Raw genomic sequence first — 16,811 nt, forward strand, 5'->3', positions numbered from 1 at the left:
CCAAGTGTACCTGTATTTTGACTTTAACCCATCACAGGAGGTCATTCAGGTGTAGTTTTCCACTTGTGGCATCATGTTGGTACTCAGAAAGCTTGGGGTTTTGGTGTATTTATTGTTTGATGTTTTGGATTGGGGTACTCAACCTGTATACCGTTCCTGCTAGCTATGGAAGTGAGATGTGGATTCTGACTGCACGCACAGCCCTGTGTGCTTTGCCTGAGTCTCTCAGTACCAGTAGTGAGTTAAGTAGTTGAAGTAGTGACGTACTCATTTACCTCTCAGTACAAAAACTGGGAACAGGGGCTTTTGTTGCCATTTTACAGCAGAGGCTCAGAGCACTTGCTGGCCTGCTCAAGGCACATAGCCAGTGAAGGGCAGAGGGCTCCTCGGCCGGCTGCCCGCATCCTCTGTGCCATCATGCCTCGCAAGTGAAGCGCCCTGCTAATGGTTGGGACGGAATGCCAGAGGTCAGGCCTCCCTCGAGCATCTGCATTCTTTCTGGCCCTGCCTGCTGGCCCTGCATCTGTGCTAGGGATCCTACGGTGCAGAGGTAGCAGCGTGGGCCCAGAGTCCCCGGGGAGCCAGATACACACTGAGATCATCACGGTTGAGGGGGAGTCTGGTGGGGGTGCTGAGCTAAGTACAAGGCTGTGAGAAGCCACCGCAGGGCTGCCACCCAGTGGCTGGGTCTTAGCCAAGCAGATGCTGTCTGGGCTGTGAGTACTGGAATTCTAGCCAGGGATCTAGAAAAGCCCTTTCTCAGGTGAGTGGGAACCTGTCCCTTTCATCCCGTCCCTGTTCCAGGTAGCTGGAAGGCCAAACAGTGCTGTGGGTTTTCTTTTGGGATTGGGGGTCAGGGAGCAGATTAGGTTTGCCATGGTGAGAAGGGGTAGGCATTTGTGCAGAAATGTTGATTTCCTTTACAACCTGTTAAAGTGCAAGGACTTTATTTAGCTTTGATTTTTTAAAAAGGATCCTAGCAATGAAATTAATGTACAAAATTAAGTCAGACAGTACTACCAATCTTTCCTGCAAGACATGTCGTGTGGACAGTGCTTGAAAGAATATGATGAGGAAAAGACAGCGGTCCTGCTGCTTCCCCTAACACTCCATAACACAGCAAACTGATTTGCATGCGTGTTTTGAAGATAACAGCTCTGTGTAAATCGAGATGCAGCTTTTAATGTAATGTGATGCTGTCTTCATCGAGCTAGGAAGGATGGTCTCTGTGGCCCAGGACCACCCAGGGCCATCATGGGGTCTTCACATGGGAGCAACGGCTCTCATTCCAGAATGTTTCTATAGAAACATAGAGGTGCCACAGTTAGCATGGGTGGCCTGGGCCTGGCTTCTCAAAGGCCTGTCAGCTGTATCTGTTGAATGACATTCTCCTCACTTTGTTTTGAAAATAGCGCAACAAATGCCACCGGGTCGTCTGCCATGGAACTCACGGCTCTGTGTTGTTAGTTTGCAGAGAGCTGGATGGGCTACTCTGGGCCTGGCTACGGCATCCTCAGCTTGGCGGTCTCCGAGAAGTATATTTGGTGCCTGGACTACAAAGGCGGCCTGTTCTGCAGCGCATTGCCGAGTGCCGGGTTGCGCTGGCAGAAGTTTGAAGATGCTGTCCAGCAGGTGGCGGTCTCCCCTTCAGGTTCGCCTGTGCACTCCCTGCTCCCCAGCCCGGAAGTGGGCCCTCTACACTCAGCTTTCAGCTCCAGCATCCCGCCAGGCTTCCGGGCTGTGTGCTCAGCAGGCTGCCCTTTTTCCAGAGCTTTGAGGAGTGTCTTCTGCAGATGTTCGTTGCATCCTTTGACATCAGTTAATAGTATAACTGTTCAGTTTGAGTTTGTGGTTTGTATTCATTGCATTAGTAACACACGAACATATATGTATTTTTTCATATATATGTTCACACACACACACATATATAATTTCAAAGGCAGAGTGACAGAGAGGGAGAAGCGGAGAGAGAGAGAGATCTTCCATCCATTGGTTCACTCCCCAAATGGCCATAATGGCCAGGACTGGGCCAGGCTAAAACCAAGAGCCAGGAAGTCCATCCTGATCTCCCCTGTGGGTGCCTGGGGCCCAAATAATGTGGGCCCTCTTCCACTGCTTTCTCAGGCACATTAGTAGAGAGCTAGATTGGAAGTGGAGCACCCAGGGCTCAAAACTGGCATTCTGGCCGGCGCCGCGGCTCACTAGGCTAATCCTCCACCTAGCAGCGCCGGCACACTGGGTTCTAGTCCCGGTCAGGGCGCCGGATTCTTTCCCGGTTGCCCCTCTTCCAGGCCAGCTCTCTGCTGTGGCCAGGGAGTGCAGTGGAGGATGGCCCACGTCCTTGGGCCCTGCACCCCACGGGAGACCAGGATAAGCACCTGGCTCCTGCCATCGGATCAGCGCGGTGCGCCAGCCGTGGTGGCCATTGGAGGGTGAACCAACGGCAAAGGAAGACCTTTCTGTCTGTCTCTCTCTCTCACTGTCCACTCTGCCTGTCAAAAAAAAAAAAAAACAACAACAAAAACTGGCATTCTGATGTGGGATACCAGCGTTATGGGCTACAGCTTCACCCACCCACTACACTACGATGCTGACTCCTACACATGAGCCTGTTATTATAAGTTACAAGATAGTTTGAATTTTGAGGGGATTTTTAGATAAGTTAGTAATATGCTAGCTCCTTACAAAGGTACTGTGTCGTTCTCCAGTGTTGCTGTAAAGCAGCTGAACTAATGAAGAGGGACCCGTAGGTAGGTTCAGTGTGTTCCAGTTATTTGGCTTCCTTTTGAGAAATTGTGCTTTAATTCACTGTATACCTTGAGTGAGTAATCTCCCTGATTGAAAGGCACAGACATCCATCTTCCCTGGCATGCTTAGGCCATTTTTAGTAAATTGGAGCACTGTCTGAATGAGGTTCTGCTGGACTCCCTCCCTTATCTGGGTTGGGCACGAGTATTTGCTGCCTGTTTTTTCTCGATGTTGGTCCTTCTCTGTGTGTTCCAGTGGAAGGGGGGCAGGGAGGTGGCATACAGTGTTTATGTTACTCGGTTCGTAGAGAGCTCTGACCCTGTCCTCTAACTTCAGTATGCTTCAGGTTAAATTTCTCTTCCTATTTCTGGTTTTTGTTGCTACTTTTTTTTTTTAAGATTGATTGTATTTATTTGAAAGGCAGAGTGACACAGGGAGAGATCTTCCATCTGCTGGTTCACTCCCCAACTACCCACAACAGCTGGGGCTGGGCCAAGCTAAAGCCAGGAGTCTGGAACTCCATTCAGTTCTCCAACATGGGTGGCAGGGGCCCAAGCACTTGGGCCATCTGCTGCTACTTTCCCAGGCGCATTAGCCCAGCGCTGGATCAGAAGTGGAACAACCAGGACCTGAACTGGCATCTGTGTGGGATGCTGATATTGCAGGTGGTAGCTTAACTTGCTGTGCCATGACACCTGCCCCCTCTTTGTCATTATTTAACTTATTGGCTTTTCTTTTTTTAAAAAAATGATTTTTATTTATTTGAAAGTCAGAGTTACAGAGAGGGGAGGGAGAGAGAGAGAGAGGTTTTCCATCCGCTAATTCACTCCCCAGTTGGCTGCAACAGCTGGAGCTGCGCCAGTCCAAAACCAGGAGCCAGGGGCTTCCTCCGGGTCTCCCACGTGGGTGCAGGGGCCCAAGCACTTGGGCCATCTTCCACTGCTTTCCCAGGCCATAGCAGAGAGCTGGACAGGTAGTGGAGCAGCCAGAACTCGAACTGGAGCCCACATGGGATACTGACACTACAGGCAGTGCTTTACCCGCTATGCCACAACACTGGTCCCAAATTATTGGCTTTTTCAGCATTTCATTGCTTTCTTTCACTGCTTGTTTGGAAACTGTTTTCCTTGGAGGCTGAGATAATAGGCTGCTCCACTAGCTGATTGCATGAGACTGTGCGTTTGAGTTTTTCCCCGTTTGGATTCCTTCACCTTTGGCCCCATCTCCCTAGCCATTTAGAGACTTTGGTTCTTCCCAGGTTATAGTAATCACTGGTGTTTCTAAACCATTCAGTCCTTTGTGACTTGAGTTAGAACTTTATACCTCCATGAGATTAACAGTCTCAGTAAAGACAGCCTCCAGGGCCCTTCTTGGGAGGGTACCAGAGTTCTCATGCTGTGCCACGTTCAGGCTGTGCCATAGGCGTGGCCACCCAGTAGGCCTTCTGGCCAGCAGAGCTGCACTAATGGCCATCGCCTGGTGGCTCCTCACCTTCGCCCTCCTCGGCCTGTGCCACACCCCATCTGCCGTGCTCTCTTACCTTCCTTCTTCCTCCCTGTTCTTCCTTCATCTGTGTTCCTCGGAATCCCTCTCCTGGTGGAAGTGGATGCACTCAGCTTACATTCAGCTTTTTGTGTATCTTTTTTTTTTAAAAAAAGATTTATTTATTTATTTGAAAGAGTTACACAGAGATAGAAGAGGCAGAGAAAGAGAGAGAGGTCTTCTATGTGCTGATTCACTCCCCAGTTGGCCATAACAGCCAGAGCTGCACTGATCTGAAGCCAGGAGCCAGGAGCTTCTTCCCAGTCTCCAACGTGGGTGCAGGGGCCCAAGCACTTGGGCCATCTTCTACTGCTTTCCTAGGCCATAGCAGAGAGCTGGATCAGAAGTAGAGCAGCCAGGACTCGAACTGGTGCCCACATGGGATGCCAGCACTGTAGGTGGCAGCTTTACCCACTGTGCCACAGCACTGGCCCTTGTGTATCTTTTCCATTTAGCTAATCAAAGTGACCCTTTTTTTTTTTTTAAGGTTTGTTTATTTGAAGGAGACAGTGAAAAAGAGAAAGTGAGAGTGAGTGAATACAAAGGCTAGATCTCCCGTTTGCTGGCTCACTTGCCAAATGGCCACTACAGCTGGGGTTGGTTCAGGCCGAAACCAGGAGCCTCTTCCGAATCTCCCACGTGGATGCAGAGGCCCAAGCACTTGGGCCACCTTCTGTTGCTTTCCCAGGCACACCAGCAGAAACCTGGATTGGCAATGAAGCAGCCGAGACTTGAACTGGCACCCATATGGGATGCAGGTGTCACAGGTGGCTGCTTAGCTGGCTCTGCCTCGATGCCAACCCTAGTGCCTCCTTTTGAACCCACAGAGGAAAAGACAGTGGTGATCCTCATTTCACAGATAGGGAGTGAGGCCTGCAGACATCAACAATATGATACCCAAAGCTGTGCAGCTGGTGGGTAGTGGCTAGGTAGGGTTCAGCCACAGCTGGGTGGGCTCTGACCCATTGGACTGGAAGCAAAAGGATATATTTTAGAAATCTCTCTCCCACAATGCCCAGAGTAAAGTTTGTAGGTAATTCCAGTATTTATTTACAGTGAATAGCACTTCTATTTCCGCAGGAGCCCTTCTCTGGAAGATTGAACAGAAATCTAATCGAGCTTTTGCGTGTGGAAAAGTGACCATCAAGGGGAAGCGGCACTGGTATGAAGCCCTGCCCCAGGCAGTGTTTGTGGCCCTGAGTGATGACACAGCGTGGATCATCAGGACGAATGGAGATCTGTACCTGCAGACAGGTAGCCAAGGCCCCTGCTGACTGCCCCTGGAGCTGGTGCCATGGCCCCCTGTCTGCACCCAGCTTGCTAGTAACACTCCTAAAATCACGGTGATTCGGAGGCTAAAATCACTTACAATGAAAACGCTTGTGGAGAGAGAGCACTTGCCTTTGGGAATGTATTAGCAGTTTCCTGCAAGTGGCACACATTCCGCCTGGGACAGACCGAGGCTCAGAATGGATAGGACCATGCAGTGAGCTGAGAAGCAGAATCTGATTCCTGTGGCTGACCACCACTTGTCACTTACTCTGCAATATCCAAGCTTAAGAGGAAATGGCATTAGAATTGTTTCCCCTTGAAGCTTGAGAGGCTGGATCTCTTTCAGGTCAAAGCCCAGCTCCTGTACCTGTGTTTACATGCAGGTTGTGGAAAGAACACAAGAAATAATTTGCTCTAAAAACAATTCAGCGTGTCCAAGGAAACTTTCCTTAGAGGAACTTCCAGCTGCTGAAAGTGGCACAGTGGGACTTGTTTATTAAAAATAAACTATAATGAGAGTCAGTATTTATGGACTGTCAACAAAATGGGAAATGCTTTTCCAGAAACAGTGTGATTTGTCAGTATCTGGGAAGGGTAGTGGATTTATGGAACCATCGACTGTCTAGTCATTTAATACTGCTGGTTAGTCTGTTGTGAGCCATCAGCCAAGGATGTTTCTTGAGAGTGAAAGCCCTTGCTGACGGGACTGTCGGGCAGATGAGGAAGAGCCCGAGCCCTGGTGGGCGTCCTTGCCAGCCTCCTAGGCTGCATGCTGGCCCTGTCTCTCCAGACCCGGTGCTGGCACATCCAGCTTCCAGCACATTTGAGTTTTGTTCATGATGGAGAAGGCTTGTGTTTCTGATCTGGGGTGAGGGGTGGGTGACCTCTAACCAGCACTGTGGGAGAAAGCAGCAAGGCAGTGGTTTCAGACGAGCCAGACCCCACCCTGGCCTCCTAGCAGAGTCTGCAGTGTGGCTCAGGAATATCTGCGTCAGATTCCTACAGGTGATTGCACGCCAGCAGAGGGACCGCACTGCCAAGTGTGCAGTTCAGACTAGCTGGGGCACAGATTTGTGTGCTGAGACCTAATTTCATGCAGGACTGTGGGTGACTGCTATTCTGCCTGCTCCTGTGGGTTGGTCACTGAGCTCATTTAAATATGCTTTACTGGCAGTAGTGCTGGGAGGAAGGACTCCTGGACAGGAAGAGGCCCTGAGCCCTGGCGCCGCCCCAGCCTTACAGTGTGACAGGCCTGATTTCATCTGGGAATTGAGGGTTTGTCTCAGCAGTGGAACCCAAAACTGGTGGGCGTGGCAGAAGGGGAGCCGTTCTGCAGGGGATGCCTGGGTGTCCCGCAGCAGCTGAGGTCCCACTGTCCCCCAGGCTCTGAGGTGCACAGCCGTGTAGCGCAAGGGTGGCCATGCATCCAGGCGGCCCTACATCCTCCTGGCTGGGACTAGCCACTGTCTGGCCCTTGGGTCTCATATTCTTCCTTCTGAACTTTTCAAGCCACTGTATTACACCAGAGTGCTCTACTTCCTTCCAAACATTCTAGAATGTCCAAACCTGCTTCAGCTAGATGGGACACTTAAGCAGAATGAGCCATGCTGTGTCAAGTAAGCCTTAAAAAGAAAAAGCACCCATTATGAAGAAAGAAAAAATAGCAGTCAAATGAGGAGCCAAGTGTTGATTATGACTGCCAGGGGCTTCGCTCCTTGTTCCTGCCAGGTCTCAGCGTGGATCGACCCTGTGCCCGCGCTGTCAGGGTCGACTGTCCATACCCGCTGGCCCAGGTCACAGCTCGCAACAGCGTGGTGTGGGCGCTGACGGAACAGCGGGCCCTCTTGTACCGGGAAGGTGTGAGCAGCTTCTGTCCAGAAGGGGAGCAGTGGACGTGTGACATCATCAGGTAACCAACTGCAGGGGGTAAGGGGACAAATTCATACCCCCTTCCTTCTGGTCAGCCAGACTGCAGGGCACCTGTGCTAGCCTTTCTGGGCAGAGCCCAGCCCCAAAGAGACCCTGGTCCCATTCGTGGTATGCCTTTGTCGGAGCCCACAGCAGCAGCCCCACTGTGGAGTTGCTCTGCCCAGCTCTGCCCACCTCTGCCCACAGTGCTCACTTTACAATCCCTGCCATTCTCTGTAACCTTGCGTGTGGGGTCGCGAGCTTCGTGGAGTTCCCTTCAGGTCATTTGTGTGGGAGTGTTGCAGATCTAAGTATTTTTTCCTTCCTTTCTTCCTTAACTTTGTTAACTTCCTTTCTTTCCTTCCAATCTGAGAGACAGTGAGAGACACAGGGACACGAAGAGCGCTCCCATCCACTGGTTCATTCCCAAGATGGCCAGTAACAGCCTGGCCTGGGACTGAAATGGGAGCCAGGAGTTCACTGCCTTCATTGCCGGTCTTCCCTGGGTGGCAGGAACCCTACCACTAGCGCTGTCAGTGCTGCCTCCCAGGGTCTACATTAGCAGGAAGCTGGAGTCAGGAGCCAGGGCTAGGTATTGAACCCAGGAACTCTGAGGTGGGATGCTGGCATCTTAAATAGTGTCTTAACTGCTGGTCCAAATGCCTGCCCCCAAATATATTTTATTTTCACTATATTCAGTTGGAATTTATCACTGAACTGTAACTTGTTAATTTACTTTTCACCATTAAAGATTTAGTCTTTAGGGGCCAGTGTTGTGGAGCATTGGGTTAAGCCACTGCTTGTAACGTTGGCGTCCCATATCAGAGTGCTGGCTGCTCTGCTTCTAATCCAACTTCCCGCCAATGCACCTGTGAAGGCAGCAAAACGATAACCCAAGTGCTTGGGCCCCTGCCAGCCACGTGGGAAACCAGGATGGAGCGAGGCTCCTGGCTCCTGGCTTCAGCCTTGCTCAGGTCTGGCTGTTGTGGACATTTGGGGAGTGAACCAGCAGATGGAAGCTAGCTTTCTCTCTCTCTCTCTCTCTCTCTCTCTCTCTCTCTCTCTCTCTCTCTCTCCTTCCCCCTCCCGCTCCCCTCTCACCCCCTTCTCTCTCCTTCTCTCTACCTATCTCCATCTCTCCTTCTCCTCCCATTGCACTCTGCCTTTCAAATAAGTAAATGAATAAGTCTTTTTAAAAAACAAAAGATCTAGTCCTTAGAGAATTAGATTAAGTTAATCTTGGTTTGAGTTTGACAGTCTTCGGTGAGTGCTTGTTGTGAGCCAGAACTATGCTGGGGGCTGGGTGAGCTGAGGTGGCTGGGACTCAGCCCTGCCCTCACCACCCCCAGTCTAGTGGGAGCCGTGTGGACAGTCTGGGTGAGGGTGTGGAGCACAGCCCTGTGTAGACCATCAAGTCTGCTCCCTGCCACACTGCGCAGGCTGGGGCAGCTGCTCCCCTATTGTGTTCATTTTCAGTGAAAGGCAAGCGTTGGAACCTGTGTGTATAACTCTGGGGGATCAGCAGACCCTCTGGGCCCTGGACACCCACGGAAAGCTGTGGTTCAGAACCGGCATCACAGCCAAGAGGCCCCAAGGAGATGATGACCACTGGTGGCAGGTGGGTATCCCTTTTCCATAGAGAGAGCACTGAATTAGTAGTATTTCCTTTCAATATTTGATGCAGTGAACTTTCCTGTGTTTGAGTACATTAAAAACATGAAGAACTTTTTATCACAGGAAATAACTTCTCTTGCTTCAATAATTCATATTTACTTACCTTAGTGTTGGTTATAAATTGTTTTAGGTTGAATAAATCCAGTGATTTCCATTTGAAGACCTCGGTAATGATGATGTTGAATTCTGAGCTGACATGCTAAGAAGGGAAATAGTAGGTTTGAAAACCCAACCCACAATTAAAACTCATACGTCTCTCCTTGTTTGAAAAATCTAGAAGTAAATGGTATTTCAACAAAGGAAGAGAATTCCCCACCCACTCCCAGAAAAGGAAATGATGCGGGGTGGGGTGGGGGGAGGATATACCAGGCTGCTTTTGGTGTGATGTCCCAGCCAGAGTAGCCTCAGGATTCTCGGAGAAGTAGGTGGCTGCTCTCCGTTAGTGTCACTGCAGCTCCCGGGACAGGGGCGGCAGCTGGGAAGGGCGCACGTCTCTGAAACGCCACTCCTCCATTGGCTCACTTTTTCAGACTCCTCAGACTTGCCTGTTGAAGGCTGCTCTTAGGTCTTGCAGATGGGGATGAAGGAGAATGAGTTGTGTTTACTCCTTGATGAATCTGCAGTATACACATGTGTCTCTAGTTTGCTACACTAGCTAATATTTATTAAATTACACAGTTTAAAAGGACTTTCTGTGTACTTAGAGCCATATACCTATGCACACAAATACGTGTAATACTAAATTCTATTTTTAAATTGCACAAAGAAAACTAGATAGCACTTTATGACAATATTCAGAACATTACATTAGAGAAATTTAATTTGAAAGAACCATCTTGGAGGTGCTTGGAAGCAGAGCTGTAGTAAACCCTGTAAGACTTACTTCTCTGTACTGCTAGAGCCAGTGTTATGTGTGGCTGCTAAACTTTCCTTTCTCGTAATTTGCATTTTGCTCATCTGCACATTTTTGGTGCTGGAAGTGAGTCTGTCATCGACTTTGTGTGTAGCCTTCACAGGACCACTGCTCCCAGCTGAGGGGAGTGCTGGACTCAGCTCACCCCCCAGGAAGCACGGTTCCCTGAGCTGGCTGTCACATAGCAGTGCATGCTTTGAGTCCTGGAGGAGGACTGCAGACGCCCATGTCCCCATAGCTCATTCTAGAACACAGTGCAGGGGACTGCTGGCCGGCCTGCCAGCGAGCTTTCCTGAGCATGTTGACCAAGGCCACAGGCTCTGCAGAGGCCATGGGCAACTTGAAACCCTTCGCCCTCGCCTCGGTCGGGGCTTGTCCTTTCACTGACGGCCACGGGAAGCACTTGTCCACATAACACAGCGCAGGTGGCCTTCTGTATCTACACAGTCTACCTCCTCAGAGGCAACCCGACACGGACCACTGATGTTTTTAAACTTTCTTTCTTGTTATTTTTACTAAACAATACAGTGCAACAGCTGTTTACATTGCCTTGGGTGTTATAAGAAATGATTCAAAGCACACAGGAGGCTGTGTATTGGTTATGTACAAATTCTACACCACTTTCGCAAAGAGATTTGAGCATCCATCAGGTTGGGGATCCGTAGGGACTGAACTCTTATCCCGTAGGTACCAAGGGGCGGCTGTACTGACTTACACTTATTTTCTTTTTCTGCTTGTTATAAATCAGTTTTCCCACAATAAGCATCTTAACGTGTGATCTGGGAACATGGCCTGCACGAGGCTGTCCTCGGAGCGGGGCCTTGGTGCTCATGCTGTTCTCTGCAGCCAGCGACACAGGGCAGGAGGAGGAGTGACAGTTGCAGAGAGTCAGATTCCGACTCATCCCTGAAGACCTGACTTAGGATCACTGCCAGACAGGGAGAAGTTTCCCTCGGAGAGAGGCCCTGGGCTGTGTCTGCAGATGCTGCTCAGGAACGCCGCAGAGGCCATGCACTCCACAGCCTGGTCTGTGCTGGGCCTGGCACCTTTATGATCATCATCATCACATCTCTACTTACTTTTAAAAACCTAAGTTTTATATACTGTCCATTGGAAATTAGTCTTTCTCACTCTTAGAATAAAAGACTTTTGAAAAGATGTGAGGGGGTGATTTTAAACACGAGAATAAATGTGCCTGTTGTAACAGACCACAGAATATAAAAGTGTGTAAAAATGTGACCATCTTCTTCCATCCCTCTTATCCAGACCTTGGAAGTGGTTGCAGTCAGTGCAGGGTATCCTGCTACACTTGGGGGCCTTTACGAGCACCTGTATGCAAGTGTGGGGGAAGGTTTTGGTGCTCTTGTATCGGGAAACTCAGAAGTAAAGACGTGGGCGAGCAGTGTGCTGTGGTGCAGGCAGAGTGGGCCCTGAGAGCTGCACTGACTACAGGGCTTTTCTCGCCTCCTCCCTCCAGGTGAGCATCACAGACTACGTTGTGTTCGACCAGTGCAGCTTATTCCAGACCATCATCCACGCCACACACTCGGTGGCTACGGTGGCCCAAGCACCTGTAGAGAAGGTGGCAGATAAACTGCGCATGGCATTTTGGTCTCAGCAGCTTCAGTGCCAGCCAAGCCTGCTGGGGGTCAACAACAGTGGTGTGTGGATCTCCTCAGGCAAGAATGAATTCCACGTCGCCAAAGGTAGTCTCGTAGGTAATGAGAACTACTTTACTTTCATGATTTCATTGTCTCATAGGCAGCTTCACTTGTAAGTCAGCATTTAAAGAGCTAAAGATCCCAACCTGAGAAGATAATATGGTGCCACTGGAACTTTTTTATGCTTCGTGATCAGTTTCTCTTCTTTTTTAAAAAAAATCCGTCATTCCTAAAACTTGAATCGCTTGGGCCGGTGTTGTGGTGTACCGGGTGGAGCTGCCGCCTGTGACGCCAGCATCCCATGTAGGCATGGACTTGAGTCCTGGCTGCTTCACTTCCAATCCAGCTCTCTGCTAATGTGCCTGAGAAAGCAGCAGCAGATGGCCCAGTGCTTGGGCCCCTGCACCCACGGGAAGCCCAGAAGAAGCTCCTGGCTCCTGGCTTTGGATCAGCTCCGCTCTGGCTGTTGTGGCCATTTGGGGAATGAACCAGTGGATGGAAGACCTCTTTCTCTGTCTTGCCCTCTCACTGTCTGGAGTTCTACCTCTCAAATAAATAAATAAAAAAATTTATTTATTTATTTATTTATTTATTTTGACAGGCAGAGTAGACAGTGAGAGAGACAGAAAGAAAGGTCTTCCTTTTGCCGTTGGTTCACCGCGCTGATCCGATGGCAGGAGCCAGGTACTTATCCTGGTTTCCCATGGGGTGCAGGGCCCAAGCACTTGGGCCATCCTCCACTGCACTCCCGGGCCACAGCAGCGGGTTGGCCTGGAAGAGGGGCAACTGGGACAGAATCCGGCGCCCCGACCGGGACTAGAAGCCGGTGTGCCGGCGCCGCTAGGCGGAGGATTAGCCTAGTGAGCCGCGGCGCTGGCCAATCTTTTTTTTTTTTTTTTTTTAAAGCAACTGGAGGAGTGGGTACTTGTTAGTTGGGCTGATGCTGGTTGGGACGCTGAGACCCAGCTGGAGTACCTGGGTTGGTAACTGGCCCTAGCTCCGAACTCCAGCTGCTTGCCAGTGCAGATGCTAGGGGCAGTGGTAGTGGCTCAGATATTGGCCTCCATCACCCCAGGAGAGACCTGGATTGCGTTCCTGGTTCCCAGCTCCAACCCACCCTGTCCCAGACCCAGCCATTGCCAGCATTTGGGGAATGAACCTGTGGATGAGATAACGCTTGCCGTCTCTCACTCGCTCTCAGATTAAAGAAAAAATTAAGAAAAGTAAATGGCTCTCATTTTGTGTTAATAATTTCATATTTTAAGAGAAAAGGTCCAGGGCTGGCACTGGCGTAGCAGGTAAAGCTCCTGCCTACAATGCCAGCATCCAGTATGGAAGCCTGTGCATGTCTCTGTGGCTCCACTTCCCATCCAGCTCCCTGCTAGTGGTTTGGGAAATGCAGTGGAAAATGGCCTGTGGACTTTGGTCCCTGCTGCCCACGTGGGAGACTGGGTCCTGGCTTCGACCCAGCTCCACCCTGGCCATTGGTGGTCATCTGGGGAGTGAACCAGTGGATGGAAGATCTCTCTGTCCCTCTCTCTCTAATTCTGACTTTCAAACAATAAATGAATCTTAGAGAAGAAAGAAAGTGAAGAGAAGAAGAAGAAAAGAAAAGATCTACCCAAACCTTATAGTCTATTTCCTAGATGAAACCATTGCCACTGTTGCAAATGCACGATTGCAGCCAGGCCTGTGAGTGTGCGTGAGAGCCCACACAGGGCTTCGCTTCTGCAGTGACGCCTGCTCTGTGAATGTCCCCAGCCCCTCCTTTCCGCACACGGCCTCCCGAGCCCGCCCTGAACTTTGCTCAGAGGAGGTGAAGCAGCGCTTCTGGCCAGGACTTTAGGATGAAGCAGAATTAGCTCTAAGAGGCTCTGAAGCCCGCCTGTCACCTGGAAGTAAAGCTCCTGTCGCTTGCTCACCTTGACCTGCTCTCCCGTTCTGTTCCGCGCAGGCACTTACTGGAAGAATGTCGTTCCCCGTGGGACAGCCTCTGCAGCAAAGTGGGCCTTCGTGCTGGCCTCTGCTGCTCCCGCCAAGGAAGGTGGGTCTCAGCCTGGTTGAGAAACCTGTTGGATGAACTGGCACTGTGACCACGGCCTGAGGGATGACGGGGACTCAGCTGTGGCGAAACCAGCGCAGAAATGTGCTAGGGTCATGGCTAGCAGCCCTGTCCGTTGAAGGAAAGCCCGTAGCCAGATGGGCCTGCCCAGGAGAGCCACCGGGAGGGGAGGGACTGCATGTGGAGAAGCAGACAGAGTCTAAGCAGAGTGGCTTGAAGGAGGGGACCATGCGGTGGGCCAGTGGGCCTGTGGCAGACACACGTTGCAGAGGCTACAACTTCCTTGGGCATCTTCCCATTTTCCCCTGTGAATTCCTCTCTCACCTCCTAGCAGTTTCTTTGTGTCTTGTTTATTACAGCCTCTGGCTAACTCGTGTCCCCCATTTGTATCCCTGGTTGGCCAGGCCTTCCCTGTAGGGGCATAGTTTCTGGTGACTTGCAACTGGACAGAACTCAGAGCAGGCGGTGTGGAGCCCCGCTGCCCGCTTAGCCCAGGCAGTTAGGTGACTTCTGGGAAGGAAGTGGGAGCATCCTCTCATGACTGCACTGGTGATTAGAGGAGATGCCTCCAAGTCTTCAGTTACAAGGAAGCAGTCTGGTTTCCTCAAGCCCTTGGTCCTGCTGACACATGAGCAGTGTGGGCAGTAAACGGTCGCTTCCTCACTCACCAGGGTGTTCTGACCACAGTTCTGAAGTCCAGAAACCTGTGAGGACAGACAGTTACTTCCTGAGTTTAGTACAGATTCTCACGGCAGCAAAACCTGCCCTGCACTGAGGGGAGACCGCCTGCGGTGTGCACTGGTGCTGCACGCCGGTGCTGCAGGTGTGCTGGTGTGCGTTGCTGGGGGCCGCCTGCCCACCTGCCCGTGGCTGCTGGTTGAATACACGGCATACCCACGCCCTTAGGTTTCCACAATCCAAAGAATTTGAATTCCAAACAGATCTGGCACAGGCTTCAGCTAATATTCTATCACCGAGGTTTTAATTCCCCCAAAGATTACTGGGAAGGGCTCCGCAGCGGGTGAGGGGAATGAAAGGATGTCATCTTTGAGGGGAGAATGGGAAGAGCAGGATTCCCAGCTCCTAACCCTGCTGCAGCACCAGCCTCCCCGTCACTGGAAGAGCAGGGACAGCACCAGGGCACTCTGTGCGGTGAGGCTGCACCCTCCGGGGTCCTGAGCACGCTGTCCTTTGCTCGTGGGGAGATATAGCATTTTTATTTAAAAAACTCTGCTGCCTTTGTTCAAGTTAAACACTCCCAGCTCATTGTGAACGAGAGGCCAGAGCTGCCAAGCCGCGTTATAACCTTAAAGTCTCATAGGCCTGGTTTTCCTTCTGTTTATTTGAAGTATCCAGGGCTTGTCTCTTGTAACCAGCTGGTATTCCCTCTGCCTGCGTTGGTGACAGAGTGAGCAGCATCTGCGTCTGGGTGAAGGCAGAGGTTGCCAGGGCCAGTGTCACACCGTAGCAGGGTAAAGCCAGTGCCTGCAATGCCGGCATTCCATATGGCTGCCAGTTACAGTCCTGGCTGCTCCACTTCCTGATGCAACCCCTGCTAATGCACTTGAGAAAGCACCAGAGGGTGGTCTACACGGAAGGCCTGGATGCAGCTCCTGGTGTCAGGCTATCCTGGCTATCTGGGGAATGAAGAACCAGAGAATGGAAGATCAGTCTCTCTCTGTCTCTCCCTCTCTCTGTCACTCTACCTTTCAAATAAGTAAAATCTTAAAAATTGTAGGGCGAAGGCTGCCTTGTGTGTTTTGGGGTGGGGGCTTGGTGAAGATGGTGGGTGATCAGCGTGAACCTTTCCTGCAGGAAGCTCCCTGTGGCTGTGCCAGAGCAGCAAGGACCTGTGCAGCATCAGCACCCAGAGCGCACAGTGCCGCCCTTCCACCGTGCAGCTGCCCCCTGACGCCGAGATGAGAGCCTACGCCGCCTGCCAGGATGCACTGTGGGCCTTGGACAGCCTTGGCCAGGTCTTTATCAGGACTCTCTCCAAGAGCTGCCCCACAGGCATGCACTGGACAAGGCTGGACCTTTCCCAATTAGGTATGTGTGTGTTCACCTGTGCCCTGCCTGCTCCAGGATGGTGTTGGTGAGGTACTGGATTTCAGGAGTGTGATTAGCTACTCTTCAGGTTAAATGGGCTTCTTACTCGTGTTTAATATGCTTCATGCTGCCCCCCCTTAAGAGTTGTGGATGGGAGGTGGTGGTGGGCAGTATGGTTCAGCAGGTTAAGCAGCTGCCTGTGATGCCAGCATCCCATATGAGCTCAAATTTGAGTCTTGGCTGCCCCACGTGTGATCCAGCTCCCTACTAAGGCACCTAGGCAAGCAGTAAAAGATGGCCCAAGAATTTGGACCCCTGTCAGCCACATAGGTGGCTGTGGCTTGGCCCAGCCTTAGCTTTGTGGCTATCTGGGGGGAATGAACCAGCAGCTGGAAGCTCTCTGTCTCTCTTACTCTCTGTAACTCTGCCTTTCAAATATATAGTCTTTATTTTTTAAGGAATATGATTGTCTTATTAACATGCAAGATTTTTTTTTAAAGATTTATTTGAAAGGCAGATTACAGAGGGGCAGAGAGCAAGAGAAGTCTTCCATCCACTGGTTCACTCCCTAGATGGCCGCAGCAGCTGGAGCTGGGCAGATCCAAAACCAGGAGCCAGGAGCCTCTTCCAGGTCTCCCACATGGGTGCAGGGGCCCAAGGACTTGGGCCATCTTCCACTGCTTTCCCAGGCCATAGCAGAGAGCTAGATCGGAAGTGGAGCAGCCAGGACTCAAACCAGCGCCCATATGGGATGCCAGCACTGCAGGCATCAGCTTTACCCGCTATGCCACAGCACTGGCCCCTCAAATACATCATCTTTTAAAAAAAATGTTGGGGGAGTAATGTCATGGTACAGTAGGTTAAGTCTGCATGTAATGCTGGCATCCCATATGGGTGCTGGTTTGATTCCATTCCAGCTCCCTGCTAATTTTCCCCAGGAAGGCAACAGAAGATGACCCAAGTGCTTGGATCCCTGCAACCA

General features: G+C 51.0%; 1 protein-coding gene across 13 annotated transcripts in view; it reads left to right on the top strand.

The window, feature by feature from the left end:
- TECPR2 (tectonin beta-propeller repeat containing 2) overlaps positions 1-16,811 on the top strand; it is a 120,054-nt gene that overhangs the window by 62,875 nt on the left and 40,368 nt on the right. For all 13 annotated transcript variants that reach the window (XR_007915142.2, XM_051834821.2, XM_051834827.2 and 10 more), the window contains 7 exons: positions 1,468-1,651; positions 5,371-5,544; positions 7,291-7,471; positions 8,947-9,088; positions 11,535-11,775; positions 13,673-13,762; positions 15,596-15,829. Coding sequence is in view for 12 of the 13 variants with exons in the window: in XM_051834821.2 (XP_051690781.2) it covers positions 1,468-1,651; positions 5,371-5,544; positions 7,291-7,471; positions 8,947-9,088; positions 11,535-11,775; positions 13,673-13,762; positions 15,596-15,829 (1,246 nt within the window). In the remaining variant the exon portion in view is untranslated. The remainder of the gene's footprint in view (positions 1-1,467; positions 1,652-5,370; positions 5,545-7,290; positions 7,472-8,946; positions 9,089-11,534; positions 11,776-13,672; positions 13,763-15,595; positions 15,830-16,811) is intronic.

Source organism: Oryctolagus cuniculus, chromosome 20 (assembly GCF_964237555.1).
Source record: "Oryctolagus cuniculus chromosome 20, mOryCun1.1, whole genome shotgun sequence".
NCBI classification, from domain to species: Eukaryota; Metazoa; Chordata; class Mammalia; order Lagomorpha; family Leporidae; genus Oryctolagus; species Oryctolagus cuniculus.